Source organism: Manis javanica, chromosome 16 (assembly GCF_040802235.1).
Source record: "Manis javanica isolate MJ-LG chromosome 16, MJ_LKY, whole genome shotgun sequence".
NCBI classification, from domain to species: Eukaryota; Metazoa; Chordata; class Mammalia; order Pholidota; family Manidae; genus Manis; species Manis javanica.
In genome coordinates this window covers 21,563,737-21,585,606 of record NC_133171.1, presented here as the reverse complement: position 1 = coordinate 21,585,606, position 21,870 = coordinate 21,563,737, and the positions used below count along the sequence as shown (strand labels likewise).

At 45.9% G+C, this 21,870-nt stretch overlaps 1 protein-coding gene across 1 annotated transcript in view; it reads left to right on the top strand.

The window, feature by feature from the left end:
* Positions 1 to 21,870, top strand: part of SH3BGRL2 (SH3 domain binding glutamate rich protein like 2) — a 54,299-nt gene that overhangs the window by 2,736 nt on the left and 29,693 nt on the right. The window contains exons 2-5 of the mRNA XM_073224284.1: positions 4,584 to 4,710; positions 7,200 to 7,393; positions 7,756 to 7,940; positions 7,973 to 8,767. Of these exons, the coding sequence (XP_073080385.1) occupies positions 4,584 to 4,710; positions 7,200 to 7,393; positions 7,756 to 7,940; positions 7,973 to 8,767 (1,301 nt within the window). The remainder of the gene's footprint in view (positions 1 to 4,583; positions 4,711 to 7,199; positions 7,394 to 7,755; positions 7,941 to 7,972; positions 8,768 to 21,870) is intronic.

The following is a 21,870-nucleotide window of genomic DNA, read 5'->3' as shown; positions in this document are numbered from 1 at the left end:
TTACTTGTGCTGCCGCAGAGGCAGAGTGAACTGGTTCAGCTCTGCGGGTGTCACCTGCTAGTCCGTGGAGGACACCTGTTCCACAGGGGCTGGAGGAGTCCTGTGTGGGGTCAGCATCCGTTACAGCCTTGATGTCAGGAGCAGGATGACGCAGTGAAACGTCCTGGCCTGAAAGGCAGGGGAGGCGTCACGAGAGAGAAAAGCAACACGTATGGAAAGAAAGATGGAAGAGTAAATGGGGGAATGAGTGGGGAAGGAGAGGAAAGAGGATGGGGGAGTGATGGGGGAGCTGCAGGGAAAGGAGGGACAGGGCCTGCTGTGTCACAGACCAGGTATGGTAGAAAGAACTCTCCTGCCAGGGTTGGAAACCATGTTTCCCACTTGTATGTCTTCTGCACATGGTGCTATCCAGGGAGTCTGAGGAATCTGGTTGTAATTCTAGCATGTTGGGAAATTTGGTGCCTCTTTTTATTAGTTACTAGTATTTATGAGTACTTACCATGTACCAGTCACTTATTCAAGCACTTGGCATGAATTACGTTTTTATTTCTCACCCCCAGACTAGAAATTAGGTTTATTCTTATGCCCCCATCGCCCATCTTCCTTCCTAGAACCCTAGTAGTTTGGGTAAGCAGTGTGCCTACCCCCACCCTAGCCCCAGGGGATAATGTTAACAACCTAAACATATCCTGGCTCTTGGGTTCCTATACCCTTCCTGTACACTTTCCAGCCTCCACTGGAGCCCATGTGACCCATTTCTGACCAGTAAGGTTTAAGGAGAAGTCAGCTGGGGGCTTCTGGTAAAACACGTTTCCCCACTTGCCCTTTTCCTTCTTACTACTTGGATGATGACATGAATATGCCACACTTGCAGCTGTGGCAGCCGCCTTGAAACCGTGAGGCAGCAAGCACCAGGAAGAATGTCATGCTAAGGATGGTGGAACAGAAAATGAGAGTGTCCTGGGCCTGAGGACATTGCTGGACTGCTATGACAGACCTGGATTCAGCTTCCTGCACCCTTCTGTCTGTGAAATAGTCAGATGTCACTATGACTGCTGGAAATGTGCCAGGTTTAGCTGAACTTGCAGCTGCATGTATATCAACTATTGTGGAAACAAAAGTGGACTTTGGACCCAGAAAACCTGTTCTATTTCAGGCTGAGAAGTTGCCAAGCGAGTCCCACACACTTGTTTCTCTTAACTGAGGAACAAAGACAAGATGCAGCAAATTATGGGAAAACAGATGTTTTGACTATCTAAAAGATTATTCTATTTTACTATCTAAAACCATAACAATAATGATACATATTTCAAGTGAACTTTAGATCACATTACAAAAGTTCCTTTCAAAGGACACATATTCCACTTTTCTCTGCATCATTTTCATACAACTACTGACCTTTGTGCTTCTATCCAGGACTGTAAGTTTGTGCCAGAATGATTTCAGCTCACCCCTACACCTTCTGTTTTCTGAATCCTCATAGTTCCAGCATCCAGTAGGAACTTGATAAATGCTTGTGGCATGGAATTAAATAGCAAAATACTACTCCTACTGAACAGCCATCAAAGTCATCAGCTTCTTAGGAATTACAAGGACATATTCATATTTTTTTGGTCTTGAGAGATGATTTCTTAACAATTATTAAAAATTTAAAGCAAGGCAAATTGGTGAAGAGAGAAGTCTGATAAGTTATTGATAGAGAACAGGTGTTCAACAAACTGAACAGATTAGGCCTTTAAAAAGCTGTATGTTCTGGACAAATGTAAAGTGCAGTTAAAGTAAAATAAGGCATTTCGTTACATTATTGTTCGGGCAAAAATAATTTAAAGAATTTTTCAGATATGGCTGGTTTACAACCAAGGAGCAATTAATACAGGGAGGACTAGCATTCCACTATTAAGTGCTTCATTTTGTCATAAACCTGGGGATGGCTAGGCCAGATCATGGCTTCCTCTCTGTACTGGGAGTTGCATTTATAGGGAACTCTTACTCCCTGGCATCAGGAATCCCACTTAATGCAAACATGCTTTCCCTTTTGAAAGATGCTAGTTAAACCCAAAGGCCCTCTAGTTGCTGCAGTCACTATTACGACTGCTACAGGGGCCCATGCTTCTGGGCGCCAGGGGCCCAAGCTGTGGAGACGCCTCCCACACTGCGGTCCTAGCCTCCGGCCACCCCTAGGTGTGCCTGGGGCTCAGCTGCACACTGCCTGGACAGTGTCAATGCACTTTGAGCTGCCTGTGTGAAATGGGAAAATAGGCAAGAACCGCAAAGGCACTCCTTGCAGTGGGGGCCAAAGGAGAGCGATACCGCAATTTAAGTTGCCTCTGAATGAACTGATGGATGGATGGATTCAGAGATGGGTGCAAAGAACTGAGAGGAAGAAGTGTTTTTTTCTCATCATTGTATTTTACTTTCAGGGAAGAGTCAAGGAATTTAAAGGAGAAGACCTCATTTTCCTTTTCAAAATCATTATGGCTTAAGGTATTAAATAGTGTTAAAAGCAAATGTCCATAATTTCCATTTAGCAGGCCCTTCAAAATCACAGGAAGAGCAATAATACAAATGATTTCTAAACAATAATAACACTTTGTTTGTTTAACCTAACTTTTCCATTTTCTCTAATTGTAGCTATATGTAAACATTTTCTTACACTTCATCTGTTGCAATTATTCTAAACGACCTTTATGCATAGTATAATGATAAATTATAATGAACTGAAAACTCATTAGCAATGTATTCATGAGGAATCAACATAGCTTCAGAATTTAACAATAATCTAAATGTAAATTTTTGCTTATTACAATATGACAATCATTTATAAAGTAGCAAACACATAACCGAAATACTGTAGAGTATTAGAAGTTCTATAACTTGTGTTGCCTAGAACTATTTAAGCAATATCAACTTTCAACTTTTATCTTATAGTGATATCCTTTCTTGCCCCAGAATGGAATCTTGGATGCAGGAAGACTGACAGACATTTTCCTGCCCTCTTTGGTGGCCCCATGACCCAGTTCTGACCAACAAGTTTTAAGGAGATGCCTCTAGGGCGCCCTGGGAAAGCTTCTTTTCCTGTGATAGGAGCGAAGCACGTTTCCAACCCTCCTCTTGCTAGAACAATAACAATGCTATATATATGTGTGTATATATATAATATACATATATATATCATATTTATATAATTCAAAAGTTCATTAGGAAGGTCGTATAAGATTAAAAAACAAAACAAAGAAACAAAATCTAGTCTTTTCCTTCAAGAACCTAGTATAGTCTTGCTCAATTTTCATTTTCCTGATTAGCCATGATTTCCACAAGGGTAGGGACACACTGTGTGGCACACACTGTGTGAAGGCAGCTGTAGAAATGAACTCCACACATGGGTTTAGTTCTTCCCAGGGTTTCCACTAGACCTTCGAGCCTCCTGTGAGAGTTCAAGGTGGTGGCTGTGCCATTCACCTTTCTTCTCATACCTGTTCTTAGTTTCTTGTGGGAATATGAAATGAAATTTATAGTGGGGAAATGAAAGTGTTTTCTCCTGCCAGAGAGGATGGGGAATCCTATTGACTGAATATGAACTGATTCAAGAGAACCTCCCGAATGTTGGTTTCAAGGCTTGTTCCTTACTTTGTGATTTTCCTCCAGTCCTTAAACATGAATGCTGAAAGTTCCATCCACTTCAGGGATTGGTTAGTACGGTTCCTGTTAATTAAGATTTTATTTTGTTAAGAAAAAACAGAATGGGAATGATGAAGCAACAGAAAAGCAGTAGATGAATTCTCTTATGATATTCAAGCTGCAGTATTTGACTTTATTGCTGCTTCATTTCACTAACATTCCTTTTATCTTAAGAATAGCTTCTAAACTTGACTAACATCAAAAGGATTTTCTTTAGTATTTTAACTGAACATGGCACTGTACAAGGAGGCTTCTACAAACCAGATCCTTATTTAGAAAGTTAAATTCAGACATGAAGCAGAAATATTTATGGGATTTATATGCTTTATGCAAATGAAGGCTGTTCCCAGATGTACTTTGCATGATTAAAAATAGCTAATACTGAGTCCTAACTGCCCCAGGCCTTGTATGGACACATCTTTTAAGACCCACAACAGCAACGTGGGAGATGACTGTGGCAAATTGAATAAACCACCTAAGGAAGGCCACACAGCTGTGACATCAATCCAGGTCTGGCCTGGAGGCCCATTCCTTAACCCTTTGACCTACCCGTTTGGCTTATAACCTCCCTAACTAACAGCCAACTGTGCCAGCTCAGCTTTCAGAGAAGCAACTGCCTGGAAGCAGGGCAGACATTGTGACACCGTGTGACATGTACAAGGTTTCTTACGTCGCATCACTGGGGAGTGAGACAGTAATGGGTTAAGTGCTGTTAAGAACAGGGCAGCCCTCACAGAACAGAATGGCCAGTCAGACTCCATTCCACACCGAAAATGGAATCTGGACATTTGAGACTGCAGACTGTTTAAAAGAGCTTTTTATTTAATCTACAGGTGAATCTTAATGGGGAACATTCATGAGGCCAGATTTGCCTCAAGCCTCTGCCCTCACTTGTCCCCTCTTAGTACTTCTCAACTTCCAATCAGAAAAGACGATCATTGCCTCTGCTGCCTCAGAGCCACCGTCCCCGCCCTCGCCGTCTGGTGCTGCCTCCACCTTCTGCGGGAAGCACTCTCCCAAAGGTCAGCAATGGTAATGAGCCATTAGGACAATGGTTTCTTGTGGATTTACTGGGTGCCAAACACTGGGCTCAGCGCTTTATTTTCACAGGAGGGAGAAACCTGGAGAGCCACAGCGCCACGCAGGATTTGCATCTGGTTTTGTCTGAGCTGGTTCAGTTTTCAAAAGTTAAGTAGACATTGGAAAACCAGCATATTTAGACAGAAATCCGACTTTTTGGCATTGCCGTCCAGTTTGCTCCAGTCCTCATTGTGAACACATATGCACTTGGACATTCGTCACCTCCCTCCTGCCCAACCCCTGTGGGAACATGATTGACCATCTGCGCTTTACAAAGATATTCTGGTCAGGATTAGATAGTTGCCAGGAAAAGAGAACCACACGAACTAGCTCGGGATAAAAGCTGGGGGTGATTGAACAGCAGCCCAAGGGCAGGAACAGTGGTTGACTTGAATTCACAGAGCTGAGGCTGGAAGGAAGACAGCCGGCTCTCTTGGCGTCTCTGCTTTTCACTCCGTGGCGGCTCCACTCTGCTCTCGTCACAGACCAGCTTCCTCTTCATTTCAGTTCTCTCCTTGCCTCCACTTGCTCAAAGGCTCTCATCCCCACCCCACCCCCGTGCAGCAGCCTCCTTTATAATCTTCCTGCAAACTGCCTTGGTCTTTCTCTTTTCAACTGTAAATTCCGAAAGAGGACCAGCATATATTTTCAAGCCTGGTACACATGTCATAAATTAGTTCTAAGCCGTAGCAGGTCACACTGCAGGAAGTTCTCAGGGGCGGTGGACTTGGGTAGCCTTCAGACACTGTAAGGCATAATTCAGAGAATATTCTGAGCATGGCTAATCCTCATGACATTCCTGAGTGATAGCCATTACTTACACTCATTTTGTGGACATGAATACTGAGGCTTAGGCAGTGGACCAAAATTGCCTAAGGTAGGTAAGTGGCAAAGCTGGAATGTGAACTCAGGCTACCTACCTAACAAATGTAAAGCCTCCGTTTTTATGATCAGCTTTCTTGACTTCAGGCCGAGTGACGCTCCTGCTCTTTCTTCTCTGCCTCCTCCACTTAGCGCTTTTCTCTAGCCCCGCGATACTGTACGTCTTTGGTTTTACACCCCTCTTCGCTCCTCCGCTCTTTTAAACTCCTGTTCTCGTTCCAGTTCCTAAATGTAGGACTTCTCTGAGGGGCTGTTCGTGTCTGTCTCTGTACTTTCTTCTATGGCAAAGTTATGTGCTTTTACAGACTTGGTGAAGTCAGGGATACCATGATTTCAACCTGGGTTCTTGGGCACACGTCTCTCACCCTAAAGTTGACTGTGGGTAAGATTCAGGGATTTCATGAACTCAAAGAGAAAAAAACACATCTTTTTATTTTGACTAAACTCTAACTGAAATTGACTAATTTATTCAATTATGAATGTAGGCAACAGACCACTATTATAGCAGCAAACATTTGTGGCTTTGTATTTTAATATTTTCCAATTGTTGCAAATATCTCAAAATTTTCTATTTTCCCATATTTCGAAATCATGGTGACTATTTGACCCACTAGTGAATCTTGATATTCAAGGCATTAATATATACATTGCCATATAAAACATGTGTTCAATAAAATGTGTTTTGTAATGTAAGTAGCTTCCTGTGTAATCCTTTTATTTTTTGAGTGGGTCCACAAACTTCAGCAGACTGATAAAAGTTAAGAACCTCTGCTTTCAAACACTATCCTGCTAATTACATTATTATGGCAACCATATGTGTGATCATTGCTGTTGTATACCTTAAACTCATGTATCAATTATGGCCCAGTGTAGCCAGATGGTCTATCACAACCTGGGAGGGGATCAGGTCTCCCGCAATGCCGGGGCAACTTCCTTGGGGCCTAATGACCTATGGGTTCTGAGGTGTCTCCGAGCTTCAGATGCGTGGCCAGCGCACTCCTGCCGGTGTCCATCTGGGCCTTACCTGCCATCCCAGTCTGCGTTCTGCCCTCATTCCTCTTCCACCAGTTCAGTCTGGGTCTCAGCTCCACCCGGCCACTGTTGGGTCCTGGGCTGCTCACACTCTGCGCTGCATACAAGCTCCCAGAGATAACCTTTTTCACGCAGGTGGAAAGAGCAGAGCATCTTCACGTACAGTTTCGAACCCAGCCTTTTCCTCCTCAGAGAGCTTACAAAGTAAGTAAAAACTCCTCAGGGCATTTTCGATTTTACAAAACAGAAACCTACTTGGAAACCTACTTGGGTCTTAAGTAAGACGAGGAACTTAGGATATGGATACAGGAGCACCCCACAGCCCGGGGAACAGGTGGAACCGTAACGGGGGGAAGGGCCAGATGGGCTTGGCGCACGCATGGTTTCTGTCACTGCCAGATAACAGGGAGAGGAACCTGTTCCAATAAAGCTTTATTTACAGGACAATCAGCCGGACTTGGCACACAGTCCCCATTTTAGGGACCCTGGACCTCTGTCACCCTGCACTTGCCTGCTCTTCCTGACAGCTTCCGCGGGCTCTGGGCACCGGGCCATAGCCCAGGCTGGGGCAGGGCTTGGAGTCCTGATGGGACGGGGTTGGGGCGCCGCCCCACGGAGGCCACCGCCACCCGCAGCCCCGAGCCTGCCGAGTTCGCTCCAGCACCACCGCCGCCGCTCTGCAGCCTGAGGGGCCGCACTGCAGGCGCTCGGTGCCTTTCGGGTACTCGATTGTTGGTCCCCCTGCCAAGCCGAGCAATTCCCACTGGAATCGATGCTGACCTTTAAGAACACTGTTCGGGGCTTTACACGAATACTCCCCCTCCAGCCGTGACAGCCCAGGCTACGGACGTGCGCAGAGCCTGTCCTACCACTGCCTTGCGCAAAGCAGCCAAGTCCCCAGCGGTACCTCTTCTCGCTGCACTAAACTGCAGGGACTACGACAGAGGCCGCTGACCAGGGCGGATGCGCTATAAATGGAAATACTCCAACCGCCCTGAAATACAAGCGCTGCAGAACCACTGGTGTTTGCGCGCGAGATTTCCCTGAGGCAGGAGCCTCACCGTGTCACCCTTTCTGGAACAGCAGCTACCGTGGCCCCAGAACCTGTTCGGCTCCGGCGGCAGCCCCGCTGCAGGCTGGACCCCCGGACTGAGAGGGCCTGGCGCCCCGGACCCAGGACCCCGAGCTCGCGGCCAACCGCTCCGGGCGCGTCAGCACGCGGGCCTCTCACCCTGCGGCCTCCCCGGGCGGCGCGGCAGGCGGCCGAGGCTCGGAGGGCCCCGGCGGAGCCCTGGCGTAGGGAGGGTCCCAGGGTGGGCGGCGGGCCCGGCGCGCCTGGCGCCTGTTTTCCTGCACAATTACAGTTCCACCGGGAAGGAAAAACCGCGGTCGTGCCCTCCTCTCGTCTCCAACTGCCAGCGTCCCCAGAAAAAGCAAGCCTCTCATTCACCTAAAGGAAGCCCCTTTCAACAGTCCCCGAGCCAGCAAAGCGGAGGGCCCGGGCCCCGCTCCCCGCCCCTCGCGCTCCCAGCTGCGCCTCCCGCCGTCACCCCGGCTGCCCCCCGGACACCGCCCGGCTTACCCTCCCCCGCCGGCTGCCGGCCCCTCCCCCACAGCCCCCTCCCCACCCGCCTCCGCCGGCCCCGCCCCGCCCGCCCCGCGCGCGGGAGGTCTGGACGCGACGTCCCCGCGGCTCGAGCGCGCCTGGCGGCCCTTCCGGGTGCGGCTGCTCGGAACCAGCGAGCCGGCGCGCTGCGGCACGGACCCGCGGGCTCCGAAGCGGGCCCGGAGCCCCCGGCCCAGTGTTCTCCCCGCCTCTCCCGGAGCATCGCCCCTCGCCGCAGCCCCCGGCCTCGGGTTCCCGCCCCGCGCACCGGGTCCGCACGGCCGGCGTGCGGGCAGCGCCCTCCCCTCGCGGTCCTCCGGTCTTCCTCCCCCTGCCCGTCCATTCTCTGCCCGCTCTGCCGGGGCGCTGGGCTGTGTCCGCGGACCCGGCGGCAGGGAGCCTGGTCCCCGCGACCCTCGGAGACCTGAGCACTGGTCCGGCAGGATGGCCATCCGCGTGTTCGTCGCCTCCTCCTCGGGCTCCGTGGCGGTGAGCGCAGGGCGCGGGGACGGCAGGTGACCGTCCCACCGGGACGAGAGCGGAAAGGGGGGCGCCGGCAGGTGACCGTCACTGGGCGACAGCAGCGGGGTGGGCGGGGAGCAGAGGTGGGCAGGGGTCCCCGGCTCATTAGCGCCCGTCCGCCCGGCCTGAGGGGGCCGGACTCCGGGTGGGCTCGGAATTTGGGGAAGGGGCGTTCAGACTTCGGGGTCCCGCCCCCCTGGTGTGGTGGCTGCCTGGTCCGGACCTTCGCCTGGCCCTTTCTACGGGCTGGTAGGCTGCTGTGCTGGCCGGCCCGGTCCGGGTGAACAGGTTCAGTTGCGAATTGCTCTCCACCCTGCCTCCCGCCACCGAGTCCATTTCTTTAGTTTTACACCAGCGTAGAGGTCGGTAAGCCAGGTTTGTCCTGTGCTGCCAAGATGTTTGGTTTTGTCTTTTCTTGCTTGCTTTTTCCTCGAGTGCTGTAAACATTTTCATGTAAATTTCATGTAAATGTGTTGTTCCTTGCCCTGTAATTCTGTGGTCAGTTTCATCTTGGGAATGTGTAAATTGTGGTTTCTTTAATTATTTTAATAATCTTGAAATTTTTTAGGAAGATTTTTTTTTTTTTAGGAAGAAAGGTTAAATAGCTAGACGTCAGACCTGAAAGAAAAATTCAGTAATGTACTTGGTAACCCACCAAGACAAATAACACTGTTTTACAAGATTATTAGGACTTGGTTTCCTTTGCTGAGAATTGAACTATAGACTTAAGAGCTCTTTGGTGAGCTCTTACTTAAATACATCAAAAAGTGCAATATTGGTTGCTTAAAATTTGGCCAATTGCCTGCACAGCCACAAACAAATTGTCCCAAAATGTATTTCTGAAGCAGGTGGGATGGAGGATGGAATAAAATACTGTTTGCAAGTACTTTTACATCACTAAGGCTTTTTATTTAAAAAGAAATCAACACTGTAGTACAAAAAAGAATCCATTTTGCATTAGGAGCAATAGATGGGAAACTCCAACTTACTTTTATATACAGTCATGCCCTGGTCCCGAGTCCTGGTAGTTGTGGTGTTTCTAGTTATTTGTGGTTGCTTAGTCATTCCTGCCTTTTATACATTTCTCCACTGAAGCTACACTTAATGTGTTTGGAAACCCATACTGTTTTGTGCATAGATTTTTTCAAATGATCACTTCTTCAGAAGTAAAGCAAGGTTTTGCTTTCCCCACCAACTGGCCGGCTTCATTAATTGTTCAGTAGCATTTTATTTATTGCAGAGGGGAAGCTTTATAGTATGAAGAAGCCTAGGCTATGTTGGTCACGTCAGTCAAAACTTGAGGTAATTCTTTGGCTTATCCTGTCCTTAGGTAGTATATCCAGATAGTTCTGGAACCTGCATCTCTGTTTCCTCAGTTCCACTAACAAATATTTGTTGCCTGTCTGCTACGCGCCTTTTTAATTTTTAAATTTCACACATGAAGCTCAAAGAGACCTAAGTTTCGATGCAGGCTCTGACTAGTGGAGTAAGCTTGGATATGGCACTCCATCTCTGACTTTTTCTTGTGCAGAATGAAGTACTATGATGAATAACTCAGTATTGCATGCTAGCTTTAAAATGCTTTGACTTCATCAATTGGGCAAATGTGGATAAATCCTCATAACAGCTTCTTTTACTTCAGTAGTATACACCAGTCTCATAGGGAATTTACTCTTCCTGTGTCTTGCTGTGGTGCCTCAGGTCCCTGCCCTTCTGGTGGTATGTGTTCTGACATGGTCTGATTTGAGCTGGAAGACATACCACATACAAGCAGCACATAAGCACTGAATATCTATTTTAATGGACTTTTTCAGATCTGACAGTCCTCAGTCACTCTCTCCAATTTTAATATTAGTGTCAGTGCAGTTGTCTATAATAATGTAGTGTCAGTGCTTTTAGTGATGGAAGTTTATGTATATTTGCAAGAGTAGGGATTTCCAAGAGACGGTGAAGCTGTCCTCTGTTGGGCTGGGGCAGCTAATAGGGCTTATAACATTAAGCTGTATTAAGCTTTGATGGCGTAGCCATAATGTTTCTACTCCAGCAGTGTTGTGTTGACCTTTGGTGTTTTATTTGGTGACTGACTGTGACCAGGAAGTGCCTGGGAGAACAGATAATTCAATTTCCTGATTAGTTTGGTTTTAGCTGAAGTTTGTTAAGCCACAGGAAGGCATGGAACTAGAATTAATTAGACTTAGCTAAGTCCCAGGAATTCCTAAACACATGCTCATCCCTGATCGGCAATAGATTTAAACAACCTGTTTAGAGAAAATACTGTATGAGGATTGTTCTCACTGCCCTGAACTCCCCAGCTTCACACATGGCAGTGGTAGTTGATAAAATTAACACTAAGGGGTGATTGTCCTGTTACCTTCCCTAGCTCCAGGTAAAATATGCTTTTACTAAGAAATAAAAGAGGTGCCCCATCATTTGCTGTGGATATCTGAAAATTACATTTCAAATGTAGTTGGCATTGTTGCTGTCATTCCCATTGTAGTGAAATCATGTTCAGTCCTAAGAAAACAGTATTCATAGATGTGCCATTTAAAAATTTAATTTATTCTGGTTTAATACCCAGAAGGGGAGGTCTTTGTAACTTAATTCAGGAACTACATTAATATGGATTTTTAATTCAGAAACATTGAAATCAATCAGTTTTTTCATTCACTAGTTACCTTATTCACTCAAGAGTTACTTTCTAAGAGTCTGCTGCTTGCCCAGCTCTGCCCTCCCTCTTGTAGGGGACAGGAGCACAGAGGGTGTCCTCAAGGAAGTCACGTGGAGACCAGGTGGGGAGATAAGATAGGAAAGGTATAAAACAACCAGTAATAAAGTAGCCCAAGGACACATGCCTCTTTCAGGAACATTATTATCAGAGATAGAGATAATATAGACAGCAGAGGGATGCATTGCAGGATGTCAGATAAGAGGAAATGTGCCAGTAATCATAAAATATGCATGTGGGAGCCTTAGGCAGATGGCGTGGAGAGGGATTGAGTTAGATTTGGAGCCTGGGAAAGTGTGTGAGCCTGCCTTGTTCAGGCAGGAAAGTCAGGAGCTATGGGTGCGAGGGGGCAGGCAGCAGAGGTCCCTGTGGCTCTTTTGAGTACAGAGTAGACTAAATTCCTGAAAGAAGCCCATGACAACAAATTCCATAGTGCTCAGCAACTCAGCGATGTCATCAGAATCTGCAGCTTGCCTGCTATCTAGAGCCTTTGTCCCAGGGAATAAGGTACTCTCTGACAGGAAGGGTCCCCTGGTTTGTGATTTTAGAAAAATCTTTAGCCTTCTGCCTGCCCTAAAATTTCTCAAAAAGAAAATAACATCTTTAATTCTTCAGCTAAGTTTGAGCTTAGTTATTAGAGCTGGAAAAAAACCTAGAGATTTGTAGTCAAGTCCAATCTCCTAATTTCACAGAGAAGGACATTTGGGCATAGAGACTAAATGGCTTGCCCTGATATTTACGTCAGTCATTGCAGAACTGAGGGGTAAATGGAAGCCATCTGATTCCTGAATGTGTTCATTTATGCATTGATTGCCTCTTACATTCGTCAAAGGGTCATTGAAAACCTACTCAATCCCAGGTCCTGTGTCGGGTGTTCTCAGGTACTCTAGAACAGACTTAGACTCGGGCTCCCTGCACTCATCAGTGCTGACTCTGTAGCTCAAAGGCTTGGGATGCAAACCATATAATCAAGGAGAATGGAGGACTGATGTTGGCCTGGGGGGTGTTCTGTGGGATACAATGAGATGAGCTAGACAGCAGTATGTCCCTGGGTGTTGGCAGAGGGACCATCATGTGGAGCAAACATTACAGAGAAATTGGAAGCGAAGTCAGGGCTACAACCATGCTTGCAAGGGGGAAACATATAGGAGCTGTACTTTGAATTGTCTTGCCCTTTGCACCTGTGGAGAGCATACCTCACTGCCTGCATGACCTAACAAATATTTTAAACATGCAGTGGCCAGTTAAGCAGCTTATCTTCACAGATGCAAGGGAGCTTCACTGTGAGAGCCTCTGAAAGGAGGTCCAAGGAAGTTGAGTCAGGGTACAGCCACACGAACGGATGGGGCATTAATTCCCGTGTAATCCCCATGCCAGAAGGAGCTAGGGAGGGTAAAGCTTAGGCTGACCCATTGAATCCTCAGTGGCAAGGTCCTTATTTATTCCCATTTTACAGATGAAGGGGCTGATGTTAACTGAGCTGATTGAAGTCATGAGCAGTAAATGGTGGGACCCTGAGTCAAGCTCTGGTGTGGAGCAGAAGCTTCCTTTCAGGCACCAGGACACCCTGGGGGAGTGTGAGTTCCAGGGCTGAGTGACACCCCTCTGTGCGCCAGCCAGGACAGCATAAAACTGCCCTGTCCAAAATGCCAGCAGCCCCTTGACAAGGAAGAGTGCAGAGGGGCATTGGCACAGGAGGGGCGAAGGCGGGTTCGGGAAGAGGTGGGGACGTGGGAAGTGGCTGGGAGGAAGAGGGGTAAGTGGGGCCTCAAGCCCAAGGATGTGGCTAGCGGGGAAGGCCTGGGTGCTGGTTTCCTAGGGCTGGTGGCAATGTAGCCCAAACTGGGAGGCCCAAATGTAGAAATTTGTCTCCCTGTCCTGGAGGCTGGATGTCAAGATCAGGGCTGCTTCCGTCTGAGGCCCCAAGGGACACGTTCCCTGCCTCTCCTCGCTTCTGACGGTTTGCTGGACACTCCTGTACATGCATTGCCCTGATGTGAATTGGAGCCCAACTGGGGACCTCATCCTGACCTGGTCATCACAAAGGTCCTGCTTCCAATGTGGTGGCGTTCATAAGGACTGGAGCTACTTTAGCATCAGCTTTAGGGGCACGATTCAACCCTTAACGGCATGCAGGATGAGGGTTGAAATTTGATAGAAATGTCCCACTTTAGTTGGAAAGACTAGGGGCATATGTCTTGAATCTTAAGGTCAGTAGCTAGATGTGGAATTACAGTCAGTGTGTAAAGTCTGTTGCTACAAAGGGAGATTTATTAATATCCCATTTGGAGACCTGACTTTGGTCTAGCTCTACTTCATTTTACTGTTTACCAAATTTGATATTTTTTCCATTCTACAAGAATATTTAAAATTTTAAATATAACTATCAAGGTCATGGACACCTTTATGAAATTAGGGACTTTTTAATATTTGCATTAGAACATTTTTAATAAACATTTCCATCTATTTGAGGAAATGAAATGAAATTTTTGACAGATATGTATAATACAAAGAATAAGATAGTGTCCACATTGCAGAAAAGTAATAGTCTTGTTTTTTATGTTTTTTCATTTTTTTAATCAAAAACAGAAAAGAAAAATAACTTGTGGAAAGAAAAACAGTTCAGCAGGAAATAGTGTGAAATACTAATTCTAAAAATATTTATTTAGATTCCTTCATGTTTAATTTATTAAAAAGTTCCAAAATGAATTTTTTTGGATAAAGTTAGAATTGGATGACTTAAAAAATTAGCATGATCTACTGATCATTATCTATGAAAGTTTAAAATATTTTATTTTGAAATGTAGATTTTAAAAAATAGAATAAAGAAATTATTAGTTCAATTGCTAAATGTCATTTTTTTAAAGTTACCCTCCAAGTTCTAAACTCGGGGGAGCCTTTTTGTTATCAGCAGTTTTTCAGCAGGAGCTTTAATGGGTGTTACTGTACCTACTTATTTCTGTTAAAAAAAGGCAGTGATTATTACAGTAGCAGCAGCTACTGTAATAAGAAATTAAAAGTAAAATCTTGGGTCATGTAATATTTCAGTCAACAGAATATTATATACAGTACATAGTACTTAATAAACTGAGGGTGCATGCTAATATAATTTTGGGTTGTTTTTAATAAATTTAAAAAGTTAAACTGAAATTTGATTTAATAAAAAGATTACAGGTTGAGGTCATTCCCTGTAGAGTTCTTCTGTAAATTTGGAACGTTTTATAGGTACACACAATGCTGTGCATGAGTAACTAACCATTTTCTTCATTGCCTACAAAGTGCTTACTTCTCTGCAAGTGGGCACTATTCTTTGCTGTACATAGCACATGATTTTAGAGTCCTGGTTTGATTAAGGCTTCCTAAACTTGGCAAGTAGATTTCATCCCAAAAGACAGCTCTTACAGGTGGATGGTGGCTGCCTAGAGAGCTGGGAGGGGGGCTTCAGAGCCCCAGTGACTGATTGTTGAGTCTGCTCTGGCACTGAGGGGGGTGGACCGGGGTTCTTGCTATGTATTGGGCATCCCTGGGCAACTGGATTCCTCCTTCTGATTTATGTAACTAAATGTAGAATATTTTGCATCTGGGAGTAACAGGGAGGAGAGCTATGAGACACCAGTTTGAACTGATGGCTAAACCACCTGTAAACAGCTCACCTCAAATTTGTATGTGGGAGGGAGTGGAGAAGGGGCAGGATGTCTGTGTTTAATGACGATGAGGGGTACTTCCCAGAAAAAGCAGTGATTATTTTGACCTGAAACCGAACACCAAGTCTCAGTGCTTGTGAAATGCAGATAGGGAGCTTTCAAATCTGACTGATGGGCAGGTTGATGGTGGGAAAGAGATAAAGGGGACTTTGTGGAATGTGCAGTGGGACAGGAGAGGGAGAAAGACACTGGGTGGGTGGACTCCAGTGCGTGCCTGTCGTGCTTGGAGTACTGAAAGGTCAGGGGAACAATCAGAGTTTTCCCTGTACCCAGCAATGTGGTAGGATTTGTCCTGCAGGTTATTCAGTCCTTTACAGTGACCCTACAAACTGTGCCTACCATATCCATTTTACAGATGAGAATATTGAAGTACAGGGTGGTTAAGTAACATGCATGGGATCACTCAGCTCAGTGTTGAGTCCAGATTCAAACCGCCGTCTTCTGATTTTGTGTCTGTTTTTTGTGTCCCACATTGCCCACCAGTGGAACCAGTGACAACCCGAGTGGGGCTGACCCAGAAAGCAGGTGCGGGTAAAAAGAGAAAGGAAGGGGCAGGCTCCTAAGGACCAGTTCCGGGGCCCCTACTCAGCTGTTGAACAAGTAATTGTGGGGCCAGGGCGTGCGGAAGCAGTGGCCTTGTTTCTGCAGAGACTGATAAAGGCTGCGGGGAGTATGGGTTGAAACGGAATGTAGTATTCATGATAATGACAAGAACTGGTGTCCACACCATGTGCAGGAAGTACGAGGGGCTTTGTGTTTGTGCCCTTAAGGTGTCTTGGCAGGGTAGCCATTCATAGTGTCTCTCCATTTCTCATAAACTGGGAAAGTGAAGCTTAGTAACTTCAAGTAAATTGCCTTGTCAAGGAGCTCAGGAGGTTCAAGAGCAGATTGGAGCCTCCCTTTCCCCAATGGCCTGTGCCAGAGGAAAGGATCAGAAGCTGGAGAGACTAGAGCAGGCAGAGCTCCAGAGGCACTACTGAGTGTTTTGTGGGATGTCCTGAAACAAAGCCATGATTCCCCTCAAATGTCTCCTCTTTGTATGATGAATGTGAGTAGAACCGACATGTGTTGAGCTGCAGGGAGCCTGCCAGGATGGGAAGGTGACAGGGTAATATGAGAGAAGGAGGGCTAGGCTGGGATGGCCGGAACCCATGACAGGGTCTAGGGCAGAGATATTTACTCTCCGAGGACCTTTTGAGCAACATGAGATTTACCAGGCAATAAGCAATATACATGTGTGCTATCATTTTTTCCATCTTGGACCCTGGTTTCCTGGGAATCGTTTTCTCTCCATTCTGTATTTTCTATCCTGCAAATAAAAAATTCTTTTGGGTGGTAAAAGTTTATCCGTATCTTGCAGCCTACTGTGGGAGTTCAGTGCAAGAGTAAATAGGAGGTGGGAAGCCAGACTCAGGGTGGTTGGAGGGGATGGCAGGGCCTGTGGGCGTGAAGACAGTGCTGTGTGTAAAGAGAAAGTTGAGACCAACATAGGACTGTGGGGTGGGTGCTGCCAGCTGGGTGTGCCAAGTGTCTTCTGAGTGCCACTGCTCCAGGATCTTTGTGCCTTCTTTATGGTCAGCCATCTCTGAGATCATGTAGGTATGAGAGAGCCTCATAAGCATGGCAGGTAGAAGAAATTTGTGTGATATAAGCAAAATGGTAAGTAGAAAGGTTAAAGGGGCTTTAGGAGCAGAGAGGCCTAGGTTGGGATTTCAGCGCTGGTACCCTAACTGCCAGGATGGCATGTCTCCTCCGGGTCTCAGCATCCCCACTTGTAAAGTTGCTAGAGCTTAATGAAGTGTCAGCCACCAGTAATAGCATGAATTCCATTTCAATTTAAGTTGGCAATAATTTTCTGGTCTCCTGTGAATTTTCGACTTTAAATAAGCTATAAAGATTTAATTAAGAAGAAGACACTGTTCCTATCATCAGACAGTAGTTCCTGAATTAGATGGAACACATCAGGAGGGAGACCTGGAATCGGTGCTATTTATCAGGCTTGAGGCCAGAATGGCTTCAGAACTGGGACCCCTTCTTTTTTAACTTAACATAGTGTTTTGAGTTTTTTTGAGCAAAGATTTTAATGCTTGGAGTGTCTTTCTCATGCACATACATAGTCTGGATTTTCCACCTGTCTCAAGCATCTGGAGATCTCTTAGGCCTGGTGCCTCACACTGTGTCATGGATCCACTGGAGCTGGTCAGTGGTGATCCTTCATCGGAGCATGTGCCCTGGGGTCTCCTCAGCCCCACCATTCCCACCCGTGTTCCCAATTCAGAGCCGTTTGTTACTGGTTATTGAACTTGTGCTCTTCTTTAATAACAGGGAATGTCACCTGGCATCTACGTCTATAAAGCGGGAAACCATGGACTATATCGAGAGTGTTATCTATGTTTCATGAAGAATGGGAGCCCATGAGAATTTTTTGTAGAAGGAAGGAAATACTAGTTGTAAGTGGTTGTGCTTCTGAATGTCTTGCTCACATCCACACCCAGAGAGCACAAACCGTGAGCATCACGTGCCTCCTGTCTGGCCGATGGCGGACCTGGAGTCGGGTTTGGTGACGCTGTTCCCAGCTGCCTCTTGAGCAGCATAGGTTTGAACGTCATAGGTCCACTGCTACCTGGGTTTTTTCTCTGTAAGTCCAGTCCAGTACTGTAAATGTTTTCTTCTTTATAATCTTCTAAGTAACATTTCTTTAGCTTACTTTGCTTTTTTATAAGAATACAGTATATAATACATATAACATTAAAAATGGATATCAATCGACTGTGGTACTGCTAAGGCTTCCGGTCATCAGTAGACAATCAGAAGTTTAGTTTTGGAGAGTTGAAAGTTGTATGTGGATTTACAACTGTGTGTGGGATTCGGTTCCTCTAACTGCTGCATTGTCCAAGGGTCAACTGTAATCAGCTTTGTGTCTTTGGACAAGAAATGTCACCTCTCTGGGCTGCAGGTTTCTCGTGTTATTGTTTCATAATTGAGATATAATCTGCATGCCATAAAATTCACCGTTTTCAGTTGTATGTCCAGTGGCTTTTAGTACATGCCCTCTGTTGTGCATCTGGTACCACCGTCTAACTCCAGAGGCTTTCATCCCATGCCCGCTTGCAGACACTGTCCATCCCCTCCTACGCCAGCCCCACAGCTGCTGAGGTGCTGTCAGCTTCTGTGGATTTCCATATTCCAGACACGTCATAGAAACAGGATTTCTCAGTATGTGATCTTTTGTGTCTGACTTCTTTCAGTTAGCACACTGTCTTCAAAGGCCATGCATGTCACAGGTCAACACTTTGATTCTTTTTCATGGCTCAATAATATTCCATTGCATGAATTATACCTCATTATGTTCATTCATCACTTGATGGATGTTTTGTTTTTTCCCATTTTTTGGCTATTATGAATAATGCTGCTGTGAATATTTGTATACAAGTGTTCATGTGGCAATAGGTTTAAATTCTCTTGGGTGTCTACCTACGAATGAGTTTGGTGCTTCACATAATCTCTGTTTGATTTTGTGAGGAACTGCCAGACTGTTGCCAAAGTGGCTATTGTGGTTTTACTCCCACAGGCAGTGTGTGAGGTTCCAGTTTCAATACAGCCTCTTCAACATTGGTGCATCTTTTCATTACAGCCATGTAGGCAGTGTCGTTTTGTTTCGCACCTCCCTAATAACCAATAATACTGTATTTTAAGAACTAGTTTAGGTCCTTGTTTTTAAAGAGCTCTCCTAGTTCTTAACTTTAAAATTTTTCCTTGTACACATAAACCAGTATGACTAACAGAGAACTGAGTCTTCAGGGAATATATGTATTTTGGAAATCGGGTTCATCAGTTGCCATATATCTGGGAGTAGCTTCTATCACCCAGTGTTCAGTCATGTTAAGGATGCAGAGTGAGTATATGGCATGATTCTTTCCCCTCCAGAATAACTCAGTCTGACTAGGGAGAAAAGGTAAACATGGAAAATAGAGGACAACACAGTCATAGAATATAATGCTGGAATTATCTGTCCTGTAGGTTAGGTCTGAAGACAGGGTTTACTTGAATGAGGACAAAGGAAGTCATATTCAGAACTGGACAGAAAGATAGTGTTGTCTTGAGTTTGGAAGGTGGCTGTTTTTAAGATTTCAGAAATTTTAAGTTAAATAAAAATCTCCTGTGGAAAAAGTAGGAGACTTCTGTTTTTTAGCATGTGGATCTTGTGAACCAGAACAGATGTCACCATCCTGTTCTTCCCCTGTCTAAGAAGTGATGAGTTTTATCTCTGCCCTTTGCTTTAGATGGGCGGCTCCTCTCCCATCAGCGTGTATGTCCTGTAGTGTGAGAGCAAGACAGGAGATGCCCTGCAGCTGGTCCCACTGTGGTATCTTAATAGCAAGCTTGGCTCCAGGAGATAATTAACAGGGAGGAGGTGATTAATGATTCAGCTTTGAATTCCTTTTCCGTTAAAGGAAGCTTCACCCTTTAACAAGATTAAGTCTGTGTGTTATGCTCAGAAAACTGAGAAGAGACACATGGGCTCCCGAGAGCTTACAGCTTCGGGCCTGGCGGCTCTTGGGCCAGGCACTGTGGGCCCTCTGTGATCTGAATCTGAGGTCTGGGACTGTTCCCTTCATCTTTTTATTCCCCTGTTATTACACCAAGGTTCCTGTTAGAGAATGTGGCATGTAGTATGTATTGAATAAATGGAAAAGAAATATTGTGTTTGTAGCTTCTGCATTGAAAATATCAAGCTAATTAAAAGTTCGTGACCATGCCAGTGTGAGAGTGGAATGGAGTGTGTGTGCAATGGAATTCTGCTTTGGAAAACATACAGGCCGTGCAGCACACAATGGTGGTCTCCCCTGCTGTCCGAAAATAGAGTGAGCCTACGAAACCTTTGTAAGCCGAAATAGGGTGAAAGAGAAGAGGCATTACCACTGATTTATATAGAAACATTTTTGAACATTTCCAAATCTAAAAATACCTCCATAGGCTTTTCTGATACCTTAGACACATCTTCAAAAGACACACCACATAAATGGAGGTAAAGCCCAGATGTCCACAACTCCATTCAAATATCTGGTGGCCTGATGCTGGGATGGTGACTCTGGTGCCCGAGAAAGAGCTTGGGGGCCACTCAGTTCTCTGGGGGCAGTGCAGGTTGAACACTTATTTCCTCTCTTCCTCTCTTTTTCATAAAAGCAAACATCTTCCGATTTGTTAGTTGGTCAAACCAGGCACTGTTGGGTCTTTCACGAAAGCCAGTAGCATAATGTAGACTTTCAGAAAGCAGGGGACACCTGTGTTTTTCCGCTTCCTCAGAACGTGTCATGAATAATCTGTGCTGGTCTGGATGGTTTTATTATGGCATTGCTTCTCCTTCCCAGCTGTCAGGATTCTGGGACCCATGTGAGATGTGGGTTTGTGCTGGCCTCTGGGTCCTCTGTCTCTAGGTCTTGCTTGTTGATTTCTCCACTTCCTCTTTTCAGTCAAGGTGTAATGGAGAACCACATGACTGGAGATTCAGAGAAATCTGAGGTAGAGAAACCAGAATTTGGGGGCACTCTTCAAGACTTAAACTCCTCTGGGCTGCAGGACTGAGGGGCCTCTGTGGGAAGGGCATGTGCCTGTAGAGGTTTGAGAGGGCTGTGAAAGCTCACCGTGGCAGTTGTGTGGGACTGAAACGGGACTGAGTGTCCAGCTGAAGTAAGTAGTCAGAATTCTCAGCAGCAGGCACAGTGGCCTGGCTCAGCAGCCAAGGAGAGAGGATCAGGCCGACAGAAGCCAATCCAAGGCAGGGGCAGGCCCGTGGGATGCAGGTCAGAGCATCCAGACTTGCTCTTAGAGGCGTCCGTCTGTGCCTAGGAGGGAGGTACGATCCTCTGTAAAATGGAATTGTGCAGATGACCCGCTGTTCTCCAAATTAGTTGTTAAATGTAGACAAAAGTAGTTTCTAGATAATCTCCTAGGGTCACTTTCCACACAGTTGAGGATTAGCTGATGTAGAAGTGAGAGCAGCATGTTCCAGAACACACTGTGTCGCAGAGCAGCTTCTCCCCTTGCTGAAAAAGGTATGGCCTTGGATGAAGTCCTGTAGTTCTTGGCGTGGAAGGTACTGTCCCCCGCAGGACTTCCTCCTCACTGCAGAGGATTTTGGCTGTCACAGCAGGTGTAGCTAGAGCAGCTTGTCTGCAGAGTGCCCTCTGTTAGCAGGAAGCATGTGTGCAGTTGTGTGTAAGTTTCACAGACAGCTTTGTAAAACAGGGCACCCTAAATTAATTACTATTTAATGCTTGGCTGCCTTTCTTCTTTAAGGAAGTAAACATGCAGTCTTGACGAGGAATGTAAACCCAAGAAAATCGGACTAACCAGGTCTTTCATTCCATATTTTCATTAATGTCTTATTACGGCTTCACATTGCCAAGTAATAAAAGTTTTTTGCTAAGTGCAGAGTAAAAGTTTAATACATATGCTAATGGAGAAATTAATTAGAACTGCTTCCATTGCACCAAGCAGGTGGGAAAGGAGACTACTGGCAGGTATGTAGTGAGCAGCTCCCCTGAAGATGCTCTCTTGAGGACCACAGGGGACACAGATGTGGGCCCACATGTCCGCATTCTCCATAGGTACTTAACAGTTGAGCTGGGGACAGGCAC